The sequence below is a fragment of the Xyrauchen texanus genome, chromosome 26 (genome assembly GCF_025860055.1).
Source record: "Xyrauchen texanus isolate HMW12.3.18 chromosome 26, RBS_HiC_50CHRs, whole genome shotgun sequence".
Taxonomy (NCBI): domain Eukaryota; kingdom Metazoa; phylum Chordata; class Actinopteri; order Cypriniformes; family Catostomidae; genus Xyrauchen; species Xyrauchen texanus.
Window position 1 is genome coordinate 41,154,865 of NC_068301.1, and position 15,823 is coordinate 41,170,687.

A 15,823-nucleotide genomic window follows, 5' to 3' on the forward strand; every position below is an offset into this window, starting at 1 on the left:
TTTTCCCTTGCTTCAGGGAGCATCACCTGAGAACCATCACAGCCAATGGAGCCATCTACAACTGCTCAAACATTGAGACAGTCCAAAACATGGTTAAATTCACAAAGCATTATTCAAAGTTCAACAATCTATTGAAATTGTCCAAATGAAAAGTAAAATGCAACAATTGAACTCATTTACAGTTCACTAATTTCCATTCAAGTTGTTACGTTTTCTCCTTTGGCAGAGGTCACAAAAGACCTTGTCTCTTGGTGAAGACTTACCATCAGAACAAATCAAAATACATGATCGCCTCTGTCAAGCTTCTAAGATGCTTAATTTAAATCATCACTTTAATTTAATAATTTCTAAGTAGTTTTAGAACCTACATTTATTCTTCCAGGTGTACATTCAACCAAATCTCTTATCTTTAGTATGAGCACTTCACTTCAAATTGCCCTCTGAAAATAACAAATCTTTAATCATGATGAGGAAAGCTGTTTGAACCTTTCCTTCATATTACTGTATCTAACACATCATTTTCCATATAAAAGAAAATAAAATCAAAAGAAAATAAAACAATTTAGTGATATGGTTTTAGCCCACTTAAAAACCTAAACTGAGAGCTAGAGGGAAAGAATTTTGAGGGAGATTCCACTCCTTCACACTGTTGTTACAGTTATTCCTCTTTTTTTCCTTAGAAAATCACAATAACACATTTATAATTCTACAACAATGAGAATTGTGATAAATGTAATTTAATAAAATGATATAATCAAATATACTTTATTATATTATCTGCTTTCAACCTTTGCCATTGTAAACCATCTTCAAGAAAACTTCTAGAATTAATAAACATTCTTATGATTACTTTCTCCCGTTTCTTACTACTTTCATTATGTCAAATAAACCAACATAAATCACCTTTTTAAATCAACAGAAAATAAATTGAAGATTTTAAAAAAAATTAAATAGTAAAGTGGCACAATGGAAGTTCAGACAAAGGTCTTGTGTTTTGCAATAATTGATCAGTAAAATACATTATGTCCTTTGAATTTCTTACAAGTCTCATTTTTTATATCCTAATGTTATCATCATTTAATAATATGATTTTTCAGTTATTATCGTCTTATACTTATCAGCATTTTATGATCAATTATTCAGTTAAATAACAGAGACAGATGTTACTGTGCATAAACTGTATACCTCTAAAATTGTATTTTCATGGATTTAACTCAAAATAAAACTAGCTTACTAGAAATAGACACTTAATTAACACCTTGTAGTACTGATTAATCTTTTTCTTTAAAGTGAGGGTAGTCTTTGGAAAATTTAGGGGAGTAAACAATCCAATATGTTACTCTTACTTTGCCAACAAATTAGCAATTAGATGCTGGATTTAAATTTAGACCCTCAGAACAATTTAGACATGGATATTGCACCCATGGATGGCATTTGGAGAATCAAACATCCAATTAGTCATATATGACTGAAATCAACTTATCAAGAGAAATTTGAATCCACAATTGAAATGTCAATTCAGTAATGATTACCAGCATTCATGATATTAGGAGGGCCAATCATATAACAGCCCACATACTGTATTTCTCAGTCTTTTCCTTTTCTCCGGACTGTCTCCTGTAACATAAGCTTCTTCAATAAATCATCTGGCTCAGCAATCTGCAATGGTGAGAGACTGGTTCCAGAATGAGTTATTGAAATGACTTACACAATGCTGACAACAGAGAGAGTAAAACATAGTTAGCATCAATTTCACACAGAATAGACACATTACATCAAATTATTTATGATATTCAATTTAATCCTAATGTTTCTCTATGGGTTTCACCTAATACCAATCTCCAGTTTTTCCTTAGCATTATCAATATTTTTTCAATCAAATACACCACATATTGGGACTTATTTTAATTCTATCTGTCATGACTGGTCATATACCAAACCCAAGAAAAAACTTCTCTAAGCAAATTTGAAACGTAGAGAACATGAAATGATTTAAATTATTCTTAAATTTGTTTTCTTTAATTCTAGTCTCAGTGACAACTTTCAGTGTACCCATGATCAACCAATGCCTACACTGTATATATAAAACAAGAAATAAAAGAAAAATGTCTAATCTCAAAAAGAATCTGCTATCTCTTTTTTCTAAATTCGGGGCCCCCTGTGTTTGACTAGAGACATTATGGTTTAACCTCTCTGTCTTATTTTTGGTTGATCAAGTTTACACCAATAAAGTTGCACAAACATGTACATTGTTCTCCAGACATATTTAAACACATCAAAAATAAAACATATAATCCTGTGTTTTTATATACTGTATCAAGACATTATAGTTTAATTTAATATTGTTAAAAATGTTATTCTCTCATATTGGACTAGACAGAACATAAAACAGACACATGAATGTGAAATTTTCACATTTAAGATTTACTTTTCATATTCCAATTTCAAAATCTTTCTTTTTAATCTCTCTTTCCCATTTTCTGTGGCTTTGATAACTACTGGTCTCACTACGAGAAATTCTATCTACATTCTATCTAAAGTATTTGGAGCTGACCTTTGGGAGCTGACCTTTGGGTGTTGACCTTTGGGGTCATATAGGGAGGTATTTTTAAAAGGGTCCTGTCATTTTACCCTCCTCTGCATGCCTCAGCTTTTCTGGCCTGCCTCATATTTCTCAGTGAATTTTAAACTTTCTGGATATAGCTCTTACTTTATTTTACTCTTATCTTTTTATTTATTGATTTTTTAACCTTTTAATCTAACTGTCTTTCTAAATCATTTTCCTTATCTTCTTCTAATATATGAATTATTATACCCCATACATGAATACATTTCCTATATGTTTGTCAATTTTTAGGATCAGTTTTCATCTAGATTTTAGTTCTTATTTCTCCACTTGTTCCTTCTTCATTTTTACTTTGTGGCGGAGCTGAAACATTACAAAAACAAATTAAATAATTAAATCAAGGTCGTCTCCGCCCATTTCCGTTGCTAAGTGGGGGAAAAAGGAAATGTGGTTGTCATATAAAAGGAGGAGAAAAACAAAACAAAAGAAAAAAAAAGAGTGTGGGAAAAAGACGTGAAATTGTGTTAAGAGTGCGCTTTATCGAGGTGAGAACCGGAAAGCCTCAATAACCGTTGAAATGCCAAAAGTAAACGCATGAACCGAACGAGCTGTTGGGGGTTAGACGAAGGGAAATACTAAAGAAAAAGTAAGGTGTTGTTTGTACTTACCTGGGAGGCGGTGACGAAATCGTCAGCGGGTAAAACACTGTGTCTCTGCTGGAGCGGTTGCTGGTGAGAAAAAAAACGCTCTCCATAACGATGTCTTCAGCGCGGAGCGTGTAAAAGAACCCCAAGCGAGCTGTATTAAGTGCCGTCTGGATCCTGGGTTGTTCCCGTTTACCATCCAACAGAGTTTCACCATTGCTAAAGGCTACGGCGTGGCTGGGTTTGCGGCTGGTTATCCAAAACACTCACACAAATTCACCTCTGCACTTTATACATCCGGGTATTCCGGTTCCCCACAAACTAAACATTTCAAGTGGTTGTATATATTATTATTTTTTTTTTTTCCTTTTTGTTCTTTTCTTGTGAGAAATGGTGTGAAATAAAGACCTTTCTAAAACTGAGTTGGCACTGTCCTTTGTGATTTATTTTTGTATTTTCGTGTATGTAACTGGTGGCATCCAAGCTATCTGGGTTATTGGTCTGAACATAGTGACAGGGTACACCTGTCTGGCACCCAAACTTATTAACTTTTATTTCAACAATCGTTGGTTGATTGTTGAATTTATTACCAGGCCGCCACCGTTACAGAGTGGCACCCAAACAGGGACCCTCAGAGACTTGAAACTTGAAACCTGAACTTGAAACTTGAAAGTAATACGATTTCTTTGAACTGTTTTGTTTTGGGGTTTTTTCCTTGTGATCATCAGATATTTGCTCTTGTGAACCGTAGCAATAACAGAATGAACATTTAACTCTTTTTTGTGATCATTTGAACTTTGGTTGAATTGAACAGTGGTCCATCCAACAGACATTTTGGAACGTTTGCAGCCAAATTGTGAAAAAAAAAAAAAAAAAAATACCTTTGTGAAAGTGTCACTACTCTGTAGGTTGTTATTTTGGTGCCCCATTTTGCTCAAAAGTAATGCACAAAGGTTCTATAGTATTTTCTTTTCTGAATTGTGAAAGTGTCACTACTCTGTAGGTTGTTATTTTAGGTGCTCCATTTTGCCCAAAAGAATTTGAGACCGGCCCTATAGTGTTCTCATTTCTGATATTTTATTAATTTTTTTCACATTTCACTATTGACCGTTGCCATATTCACGCATACACGTCAACTATGGCCCATACCCCTCCACCACAATCCACTTTTGTGGAAATTGATCCTCCAGACATTGCCACACCAAACTGATTACCATTGGCGGATGGACAGGAAAGGCTATAGTCGACACCGGTGCAAGCTGTACTCATCGTTACCAAGTAGCTAGTGGACCAGAGCTTGCATGCCTCTGAGTCCACTCAGAGCATGCAGGCTCTGGTCCACTAAGCTACTTGGCAAACAGTGAGTATAGCTTGCACCTATAGGATGGACAAATATCAAAATGACATTCCATAACCAAGTTTTTGCCCTACCGGCAGCCATCCTTTCTACTAAAGCTCTAGCATACTCCGTGGTCTTAGGATTGGATTTTATATTCACCAGTGGTCTTCAGATCAATGTAGCAGATGGAGAATATTCCTTCAAGTGAATTCCCAACAAGAATTATCCTTTTCAGCCTGGACGAGCTAGTATTCCCGCTAGATGTATTCAGCATCTGGAAAAGAAAAAACAACATAAAAATGCAGAGCGAATTCTCACCTTGTTCAGTTCTATTCCTCCACAGCAAATGCCACGGGTATTGTCCCAGTCAACAGAAAATCTGGATGAAAAAACTTTAATTAAAACCTTGTTAGACACAGCACACTTGCCACCCGAGAGAAAGTGCCAACTGCTCCACCTCTTAGAGAACAATCCTCAAGTCTGTACCCTCCAGCTCGGAAGAACAACAGTACTCCAGCATTGTCTTTATACTGTCCATCCTGTACCCATCAAACAGCGTCCCTACAGATTGACACCAGAGAAACAAGATGTGGTACAAGAACAAGTTAAAGAAATGTTGAAGAATCGTATCATAGAACCATCACACTCTGCTTGGGCCTCACCTATTGTCCTGGTCCCAAAGAAAGATGGCAGCCAGAGATTCTGTGTAGACTATAGGAGGGTCAATGCTGTCACTGAGAGAGATGCCTATCCTCTGCCTAATATCACAGAGATATTGGAATCCCTCTCTGGTGCAGGTATTTTCTCCAGCATCAACCTCAACAGTGGGTACTGGCAGGTGACGATGGAACCAGAGAGCAAGTCCAAGACTGCATTCATCGCTCCATCTGGGTTATACCAATTTAATGTCATGCCATTTGGGCTGAAGAATGCTCCAGCGACATTTCAGCTGACTAATGGAGACTGTCTTGGGTGAACTGCGAGGAAGAATGTGTTTTGTGTATATTGATGATATTATAATTTATTCACCATCTGTCACCCAACACTTCTATGATCTTCAGACTGTCTTCGACCGATTGCACACAGCCGGTTTAACCATAAACCTAAAAAAAAGTAAATTCTGCCTTCATGAATTGACATTTCTGGGACATGTGGTAAACACAAAAGGCATCTCGGCCGACCCCAGCAAAGTAGAGGCCATTCGGCTCCTACCCTGTTCCCCGGAACCTTAAAGAAGTTCAACGATTTCTCGGGTTGGCAGGATGGTACCACAGGTTTGTGCCCAATTTCTCTCAGATAGCTGAGCCTATAAATGCTTTGAAGAAGAAGGGACGAAAATTCCAGTGGTCACCACAGTGTCAACAGTCCTTTGAGAAATTGAAGGCATGTCTCACCTCACCCCCCATCCTGGGTCATCCAGATCCTCAACTTCCTTTTGTTGTATACACTGATGCCAGTGATTCAGGACTCGGTGCGGTGTTGACGCAAAGGAAAACACCTGGCTTGGAAGAAGTCATGGCCTATGGCAGCCGAACGTTAACCAAGGCTGAGATGAATTATTCTGTTAGAGAGAAAGGGTGTCTGGCAATAGTATGGGCGCTAGAAAAATGGCAATACTACCTGGAACCGAAACTCTTCACCGTAGTCACGGATCATTCAGCTCTACAGTGGGTCCTGAATTCCACAAAAACCACGGGACGTCTAATCCGTTGGGCTCTCCGTCTGCAAAAATTTGACTTTGTGGTTGAGTATCGAAAGGGAAAACTCAATGAAGCTCCAGATGCATTATCCCGAATGTATTCCGCACCTGGATGCCACTTATACTCCAATCAGAAGGAGGACTTTGGATTTCCACTTTCCGAAGTAGACATCTGGGAAGAACAACACAAAGATCTGTTAATTACCACACTATTTCAGTCACTAGCCGACAACGATTCCTCTATGCAAGACCAATATGAGGTAATTGAAGACAAGCTGTATCATCGAACTCATCTGACTAATGGGCAAGTACATTACAGACTCTATATCCCAACCACACTTGTCCCAAAAATTCTACAGCATTACCATGCGCATCCCTTGAGTGGTCATTTAGGAATTAGCAAAACTTACCAGAGGGTACGTCAGGTCGCTTTCTGGCCCTCCATGTGGACATCTGTAAAGCAATATGTAAAAAGGTGCATGAAATGCCAGACCTTGAAAAATGAGAACCGCAAGCCTGCTGGGAAAATTCAACAGACCACCACCAGTCGTCCAAACGAGATGTTGGGAGTAGATATCATGGGACCACTGCCTCGCAGTTCCTACCGACATGAATATCTACTAGTGTTCGTGGATTACTATTCTCGGTGGGTTGAATTGTTCCCCTTGCGAAAGGCCACGGCTCAGGCTGTTGCTTCATACCTCAGAAAAGATATCCTTACTCGATGGGGGGTACCAGATTTCATCCTCTCTGACCGAGGCACACAGTTCACCTCAGCCGTCTTTCAAGACATCTGTGCAAGATGGAAAGTCACCCAGAAGATGACTACAGCATACCACCCTCAGACAAACCTAACCGAACGAGTAAACAGAACATTAAAACAGATGATTTCAGCATATGTGGATGACAATCATAAAAAATGGGACCAACACTTACCTGAGTTACGGTTTGCCATTAATTCAGCGGTACAAGAAACCACCGGTATATCTCCAGCCGAGCTTCACCTAGGGAGAAAATTACAGGGTCCAATGGACAAGCTACTGCATGGGCAAAACCTTGTTCCGACTGCTCCATCTTACGATGTCACAGAACATCTGTCCGAGTTGCAAGCTAGAGCCAGAGAAAACACCAAAAAAGCATCAGTAAGACAGCTCCGTAGCTACAACAAAACCCGAAGAGATGTCTTCTACAAAGAAAAAGGCCGAGTATGGGTGAGAAATTCCCGCAATCAAGTGCACTTCACCATTTTTGTGCAAAACCTGCCAACAAATGGAAAGGGCCATACAGAATAATAAAACAGCTGGGACCACTGAATTATCGTGTGGCACTAGAAGACACTGGTGAGGATGTGCGTACCGTTCATGTATGTAACTTGAAGCCATGTTTCCCTACCGCTGATGAGTTAAACCATCTGGGAAAATCGAAACTTTTGGAAATTTTCCACGAATCCACTGACGAAGATGAAGAGTTTCTTGGTTTCTAACAATGCTGCCCTTTAACCAACCTGGAGTTGTTGTTTTTTTTTTTTTTTTCCAGGGGGTAGGAGTGTGGCGGAGCTGAAACATTACAAAAACAAATTAAATAATTAAATCAAGGTCGTCTCCGCCCATTTCCGTTGCTAAGTGGGGGAAAAAGGAAATGTGGTTGTCACATAAAAGGAGGAGAAAAACAAAACAAAAGAAAAAAAAAGAGTGTGGGAAAAAGACGTGAAATTGTGTTAAGAGTGCGCTTTATCGAGGTGAGAACCGGAAAGCCTCAATAACCGTTGAAATGCCAAAAGTAAACGCATGAACCGAACGAGCTGTTGGGGGTTAGACGAAGGGAAATACTAAAGAAAAAGTAAGGTGTTGTTTGTACTTACCTGGGAGGCGGTGACGAAATCGTCAGCGGGTAAAACGCTGTGTCTCTGCTGGAGCGGTTGCTGGTGAGAAAAAAAACGCTCTCCATAACGATGTCTTCAGCGCGGAGCGTGTAAAAGAACCCCAAGCGAGCTGTATGAAGTGCCGTCTGGATCCTGGGTTGTTCCCGTTTACCATCCAACAGAGTTTCACCATTGCTAAAGGCTACGGCGTGGCTGGGTTTGCGGCTGGTTATCCAAAACACTCACACAAATTCACCTCTGCACTTTATACATCCGGGTATTCCGGTTCCCCACAAACTAAACATTTAAAGTGGTTGTATATATTATTATTTTTTTTTTTCCGTTTTTGTTCTTTTCTTGTGAGAAATGGTGTGAAATACAGACCTTTCTAAAACTGAGTTGGCACTGTCCTTTGTGATTTATTTTTGTATTTTCGTGTATGTAACTGGTGGCATCCAAGCTATCTGGGTTATTGGTCTAAACATAGTGACAGGGTACACCTGTCTGGCACCCAAACTTATTAACTTTTATTTCAACAATCGTTGGTTGATTGTTGAATTTATTACCAGGCCGCCACCGTTACAACTTGGCATATAAAAATGAAAAATTATTTTAGCACCATTAATTTAGATAAATCACTATATTTAGAGAATAAATGAATCTTTTATTTTTTAAATGTATTTCCTTCTACACTAATATTCAACAGCAATATTTTGAAACAATTTTTCCAATTTCTTTCACCTTTACTTTTTAATACACAAAGTTCATTCACGTCACTTTATTATTTATTTATTTCGCTTTCTCATTTCTTTGAGATTTTACACAGTGGACTTCTAGATTTTAGTATTTCCACTGGAGTTTTACCTTATGTAATATAACAACACTTATCTTAACTACAACCTTTGTTTAAATTCCAATTACTTAGTTGACTTCATTTTAATGCAATACACTAGACTTAAAGCTTTAATTCTTATTCTCTTTATTTTTTATTTTATTTTTCTCCTAACTATTTTTGATTTTTCAAACTATTTTTCATTTCTTTATCATTGTTTAATTTTTTATTTCAATATCAAATGTTTTATTGTTACTTGTCCCTGTGCTTTAAATGTTAAACTTTAAGCACAGATATCTTTTGACTTCTCTGTATGAAGTTCACTTCTCTTCTGTGACTGGCTAGTTCAGAGGCTTGTCATATTTTTCAGCTGCTAGTCTAAAAAAAAACCTCACAAGCTAAGAGTTAACTTTCTGTCTACACAGCAAAGCTGAGTCTCTCTAACTTGGTCACACACCCTACAATATCTCTTGAATGTATAGATTCTCTGCATGAAGTCAAATACATTTCTATGCTACAGTCTAGTTTAGGAGTTATGTTCTAGCACATTCCAATCAACAGCTGCTAGACTAAGAACAGCCAAGACTAAATGTTTTCCAGCCAGTTGTGAGTTAACTTTTTGATTTCTTTTTTCCTAATTTTGTTTTACATCTATATTATCTCACTGTTTTTATTATTTTTCTTATTGTTTGTTTATACTCTATTAAATGTATCTTTCTATCTATATATCTTTATCATTGGTTTTATCTCCACTTTACAACCAGAATATTTATTAGGTGCCTTTTCTTCCTGTTATATCAGCTCTCCTCTGCCTGAATATAGTGATGGAAGGTTGAAAATAGCCCAAATATATTTTCTCTGCTGTAAATTACATATATATACCTTACCATTTATGCAGCACAGGCTGATATTTTGGAACATTTTTAGTTTTCTATATTGTAACAAAGTTAATTATTCCAAAGTTTCTCAAGACAGGCTTTCATTCCAATCTTTGTACTGGGCTTATGTCTGTACTCAGTCATACACGTCCATACACACTTGCTCTTCACACACTTTCAAACACAAATACAGATACTCTCACAAACCACAGAAATGACCACACTTTTTACAAACACAAGGCCTTTATAAACACAGAGCTCACTATAACACAAAATAATTCTAGAACGCAACTATTCTACCACTCCTCTTGAGTGACCCGCTCCTACAGGATTTATACACACACACACACACACACTCCTCTTGAGTGACCTGTTCCTACAGGTTTATAAACATACACTCTTTTTGAGTGACCTGTTCCTACAGGTTTTATACACAAACACACCCTTCTTGAGTGACCCGTTCCTACAGGTTTTTAAACACAAACACACCCTTTTTGAGTGACCCGTTCCTACAGGATTTATAAACATACACTCTTTTTGAGTGACCCGTTCCTACAGGTTTTATACACACAAACACGCACTCCTCTTGAGTGACCCATTCCTACAGGTTTTATAAACATACACTCTTTTTGAGTGACCCGTTCCTACAGGTTTTATACACACAAACACACACTCCTCTTGAGTGACCCGTTCCTATAGGTTTTATAAACATACACTCTTTTTGAGTGACCCGTTCCTACAGGTTTTATAAACACAAAACAATTAACAAAAATTTATTGTTATCCATCAAGGCCCACTTAACAGTAGAAAACAGATGATTGCATGCAATTATTTCTTCTGGAATCAAAACCCTTTATTTATTCTTATTTTCCTTTTTTTTATTGGTTTAGAAGAGCTTTTTGAGCGTTCTTACCACCACAGGCGAACTGGCAAGTAACACAAACGTTTATAAGCAAAATATGCTTACCTCTTAATGGTGGCCACCGTGTTTGTGTTCGGCTTCCCAGCCAGCCTGTGATGTAACGACTCTGCTCTCTTCTGTCCCTGTTCGGGCGCCAATTGCAGTAGTTTTTCATGCCAATTTTGTGAAAAATCACTCAGCATCTTTGGGGTTTTGATTTCAGAAGAATAGACTTTATTATCACACAATAAAGCCGAGTTGCCTACGGTGGAACCACAGTACCAACAACAACAACAACAACAACAACTGAACCATCTCTGGTTTGGTTTTACTTAAATACACCTCCTCAAACAAGGTGGGGTTACATGCATTATCTATCATGCTCTTCATTGGTCTTGACCATATTAAGAAGTAACAGAATGTCCTTCGGAAGAGATCAATTCTCCCCCCTAAGTAATGCTATTTATGTTTCTGCACACACAGTCAAATTGTCATATGTGAGCACACATTCATCACGTCCACAGGCCTTTACACACAGTAAACTGCATGTTTGCCCCTCAGACATAACTGTGGTATAAATCAACAATGTTTTTCATTGATTATTCCTGATTAACTTGATCAAAATATACTACAACGCGTCCAACACGGGTTGGGCGCGGTCTCGCGAGGGCTCTCCGGTTTTCGGCCTATGGTCAGTTCAGGAAAAGCTCCTTCACATAAATTGTCTGGAAATGATAGCGGTCGAGTACGCCGCGTGCGCTTTCTCCCGGTCATTCAGGGTCACCACGTCCTGGTCCGTTCGGACAACAGATCTGTGGTATCCTACCTAAACCGTCAGGGCGGTGTCAGATCCAGGAACCTCTTCCATCTGACGAAACGCATAATGAGTTGGTCCCAGTGCCACCTGCGCTCGCTGAGGGCGACGCACGTGCCAGGCCACCTGAATGATGGCCCGGACAGACTGTCCAGAGACAATATTCCCCAAGGGGAATGGTCCCTGCATGCTCAAACAGTCCAGACGTTATGGCACCTATTCGGCACAGCAGAGATAGACCTCTTTGCGTCCAAAGAGAACTCTCACTGCCCAATATTTTTCTCGAAAAGCGAGGACTGGCCCAGACGCCCGCTTTACGCCTTCCCTCCCGTCTCGCTATTGCCACAGGTAATGCAGAGGATCAGGGAAACGCGTCACTCGGTGCTCCTCATAGCCCCGCGTTGGGAGAATCAGACATGGTTCCCGGAGCTTACGCAGCTGTCACTGACAGCGCCGTGGCCCATCCCAGTGAGAGCAGATTTCCTCTCTCAAGCTCGCGGCACAATCTGGCATCCCCACCCAGAGCGCTGGGCGCTGCATGCGTGGGTGATCAACGACTACCCGTCGCTCTGCCAGAAGGAGTAATAAACACCATCATACACGCTAGAGCCCCTTCCACGAGAAGACTCTATGCGTCAAAATGGTCTGTGTTAGCCGTTCTCCCCGCAGCCACCCACTCTGCAGCCGCCCTCTCCACAGCCACCCACTCTGCAGCCGCCCTCTCCGCAGCCATCCAGTTCGGTGCCATCTACATCGCATTCTCAGCCCTACGGTCAGGAAAAGCAACAGGAGGAGATTCTCCCCCACTTTCCAGATCATGTGGCATCACTGAGTAAGAGCAGCGCATTTCCCAAACGCGCCTCATAAGTTTTCTTGAATTGTGCTAACGTGCTATCGCTCTTGTCTTTCTTTTGTGTCCATCTAGATGTTTTGTTGGAGGAGTACAGGGGCCACCAGGAGGGACCTGAGCCAAACCCAAAGCTGAAGGAGAACGTCGGGGAAAATATACCGCGATTAAGAACTTCATCGCCTTCATGGCGGTGGGTCACACCAACCTCTCCTCTTTGCTTTTTCTAAACGACACCCCTAGGATTAGAGGGTAAGCCACGCAACCAGTCAAATATCCGATACCATGTCGGCGCGACGATTGCCGTCAAGTAATGCGATTTGTGTGTCTTTCTGTCTCTCCGTAGGTGGATCAGCAGACTCAGGGCATGCAAAATGAAGGAGACCACGATAAAACACTACGCCCTGAGCGTGGCCCAGTTCATCAGCTACGTGAAGGCCCCGTCGACCTGCCGACTTTCGAGGCAAATGATCGTGGGTCTGCGTCAGCGAATGAGTGCCATTTTGAGGTCCCTCAAAAGGAAGGTTGCTGTGCACCAAATTGCAGTGAAGCAGAGGAAGGAGGAGCGGGTGATCCCCAAATCGTTTTTGTTAAAGTGCCGCACTCAGGCCAGAAAGGCCATCCCCGACATTCTGAGTAAGTTAACTTTTCTTGCTGTTCTTTGGAAACAGACTGCTGTCTGCCTTGTATTTCCTGTCATGCAATCAGTGTTCTGTCTTGCACGCAACATTTCACCCACCTGTCTTCTAACCTTGCTGTGTTTGTTTCTTTATCTGTCTATGCAGGTCACCATGCATAAAACCAATCAGGCGTTCGGCCCTGCTCAGGTGTCCCTGGAGCCCGAGGAGTACGAGTGGTGCCAGCGTTTCCTCAAGATTAGGAACGAGCTGGTCGGTGGGCCGGACGCCAGGTTCTTTTTCTTTACCTCCACGCCCAATCCCTGCAAAAATTTGAACAGCTACTTCCAGGCGGCGTGGGCGGAGATGAACTTGCCAGGGTGCCCGACCTTCACCGACATCCGGAGCTCCATCGCCACTCATGTAAGCCTCCCTCGTCCTCCTTTCCTTTCTCCTTTCCCTGCCCTTTTCTACATTGGCCTTCAACCGCTTACCTCTTGTTCGCTCTCTCTCCCCTAGGCGAGGAACGCGCACACTGCCGACGACAGGCTCAAGATATCTCGGTTCATGTGCCACGACACCAAAATCGCAGACAGGTTTTACACAATAAATCTGAACCCCAGGCAGGCCTTGGAGCACCGGCGTCTGTTCGAGGCGGCGCTGGAGGGGCCCGAGCTGTCCCTGGTCAAGCAGGAGCCCAAGCGCAAGCACGCCGGGAGGAAGGCAGCCAAGCCCAGAAAGCGTGCTCGAGAAGAGGAATCGCCAGCTGACTCACCCCGCTCCCAGTCCTCTGAAAGCAGCGCCAGTTCAGAGGGAGAAGACGTCGAGGCGGAGTCCCATACGGTGAGTTGGCCTCTTCTGATGAACTCGGATCAGTGGACTTTGTTTGGCTCGGCACCATTGCTGATTCTCTTCTCTCTTTTCTTTTCTTTCACAGGACTCTGACATGGAGGAGCAAGCCGAACCCGGCACCAGCGCCACCCAGATACAGGCCAGCCCCCGAAGGATGCGGCAGAGGGCTATGGTGATTCTGTCACCGCTGAAAAAGAAGTCCTCCCCTTTCAAAGCTAAAGTATCAAAGTCCTTCACACCAGAGGGGCTGGCGAAAGCCAGTGAGGCCAGAGAGCGCGTGAAGGCGGTTCTTAAACTCCGCAGCGGTTTCTGCAGGAAGTGAGCTTTTTTTGCCGTTCAAATTTGATTGTAAATAGTTCCTATCGCATTGTTGTATTGTTGTTTCACACCTGTTTGAATACAAGTTTTTTCTGTTCTTTGTAAATGTTTAATGATGTTTGTATTCCATTGTACATAGTTCCTATCACATTGTTGTATTGTTGTTGTTTCACACCTGTTTGAATACAAGTTTTTTCTGTTCTTTGTAAATGTTTAATGATGTTTGTATTCCATTGTACATAGTTCCTATCACATTGTTGTATTGTTGTTGTTTCACACCTGTTTGAATACAAGTTTTTTCTGTTCTTTGTAAATGTTTAATGATGTTCAATAAATGTGAGTTCTTCTTTACCTTGGATATGTCTCATCTTGTTCACCGAGTCACCTAAATGTGATAAAGTGCACCCTTCAAAACATACAAATCCCACTGACCACAAAACCTTTGTCTTTGTGACTTGGGCAAATTGTATGTAAGTGTTTAAAATGGTAAATATGACTTAAAATGACTTTGATAAAAAAAATTTTATTCTCTTTAAAAAAAATCAATAACTACAAAAAAATCATTTGTTTAGATGGTTAACACATTAGAACTGGGCTGGTGCAAATTGCATATTATTCTATATGTTAGGAATAAGTGATTTTGGCACATTGGATAAATCAGGCTCTTAAGTCAAACGAATACATTTTTTGTGACATTTTAAGTTTGACATTCGACTCAGACTTATCTCCCACATGTAAGTAGCTTTCCTATTGTGTGTTTATTCCACATGTTTAGAGTTTCAGAGTATTTAAAAAAACATAGGAACTTATAACAAAAAGTGTGTTTGCCAGTAATGAAGGGTACGCAAAGGACGTTTTTCCTTTTCTATTTTTTTATAGAACATGGATCAGTGCTGCCTCTGCCCCAAGAAGCTGTCCCATTTGAGGCAGCACTTCAATACTTTTCATTCGGTTAAGAACAGCGAGGAGATCGTTAGAGATCATCCCCGCCCCTTGTGTCAGAAACAATTAAAATATGTGGAATTCCACATAAACAAATGGCTTCACAGAGTCACCTAAATGTGATTTTAAGTAAAAAATGTGATCCTGGAGTTATAAAATGATCCTGGAGTTATAAAATGAAGTCCACCAAGTGACGATTGTTGACCCATTCAATTGATTGGAAGTGGGTCTACCCACTTGCCATTTATTTGCATTGGCTGAAATCATCACTTGGTGGACTGCATTTTAATAACTCCAGGGTCCATTTTATGTCATTTAATCACATTTAGGTGACTGTAGGACTCCCCATGAACATAGTGCACCCTTCAAAACATAAAAGTTCAACTGTCCACGAAACCTTCATTTCTGCGATTGGGACAAATTGTACATGGGACGTCCAGATCTCAGCTCTCGGGCTACGACCTTGGGATTGACCTTGTTCGAAAGGGCTGCCTGAGACCTTTACAACGAGCCCAGCTTCCTCTCACTGTCCCACCAGGAACATAAAAAGGGCCCATGGTGCTGCCTGAGGGGGAGACAGCCTCTAAGTGGTGCTGAAAGGAAAGCATCATTTGCCAATGCATATAAATTGCATGTGGGCAGTCCCACTTCCAATCGAATAAACGGGACAAATTGTATGTGGGATCTCAGCTATCCCTGTCTGTGATTCTGTA

At 40.8% G+C, this 15,823-nt stretch overlaps 2 protein-coding genes across 3 annotated transcripts in view; both read left to right on the forward strand.

Annotated features, from left to right (window-relative positions):
• The window catches only part of LOC127620065 (uncharacterized), a 79,469-nt gene that overhangs the window by 52,712 nt on the left and 10,934 nt on the right, over positions 1 to 15,823 (forward strand). The window lies entirely within an intron of this gene.
• Positions 12,552 to 15,823, forward strand: part of LOC127620064 (uncharacterized) — a 49,240-nt gene continuing 45,968 nt past the window's right edge. The window contains exons 1-5 of one of the 2 annotated variants that reach the window (XM_052093157.1): positions 12,552 to 12,633; positions 12,728 to 12,854; positions 13,167 to 13,421; positions 13,518 to 13,841; positions 13,936 to 14,168. In XM_052093157.1, coding sequence (XP_051949117.1) covers positions 12,569 to 12,633; positions 12,728 to 12,854; positions 13,167 to 13,421; positions 13,518 to 13,841; positions 13,936 to 14,168 — 1,004 coding nt within the window. In that variant the 5' untranslated portion in view covers positions 12,552 to 12,568. Of the gene's footprint in view, positions 12,634 to 12,727; positions 12,855 to 12,897; positions 13,018 to 13,166; positions 13,422 to 13,517; positions 13,842 to 13,935; positions 14,233 to 15,823 lie in introns of those variants that run through there. The other variant, XM_052093158.1, reaches the window with a different exon arrangement.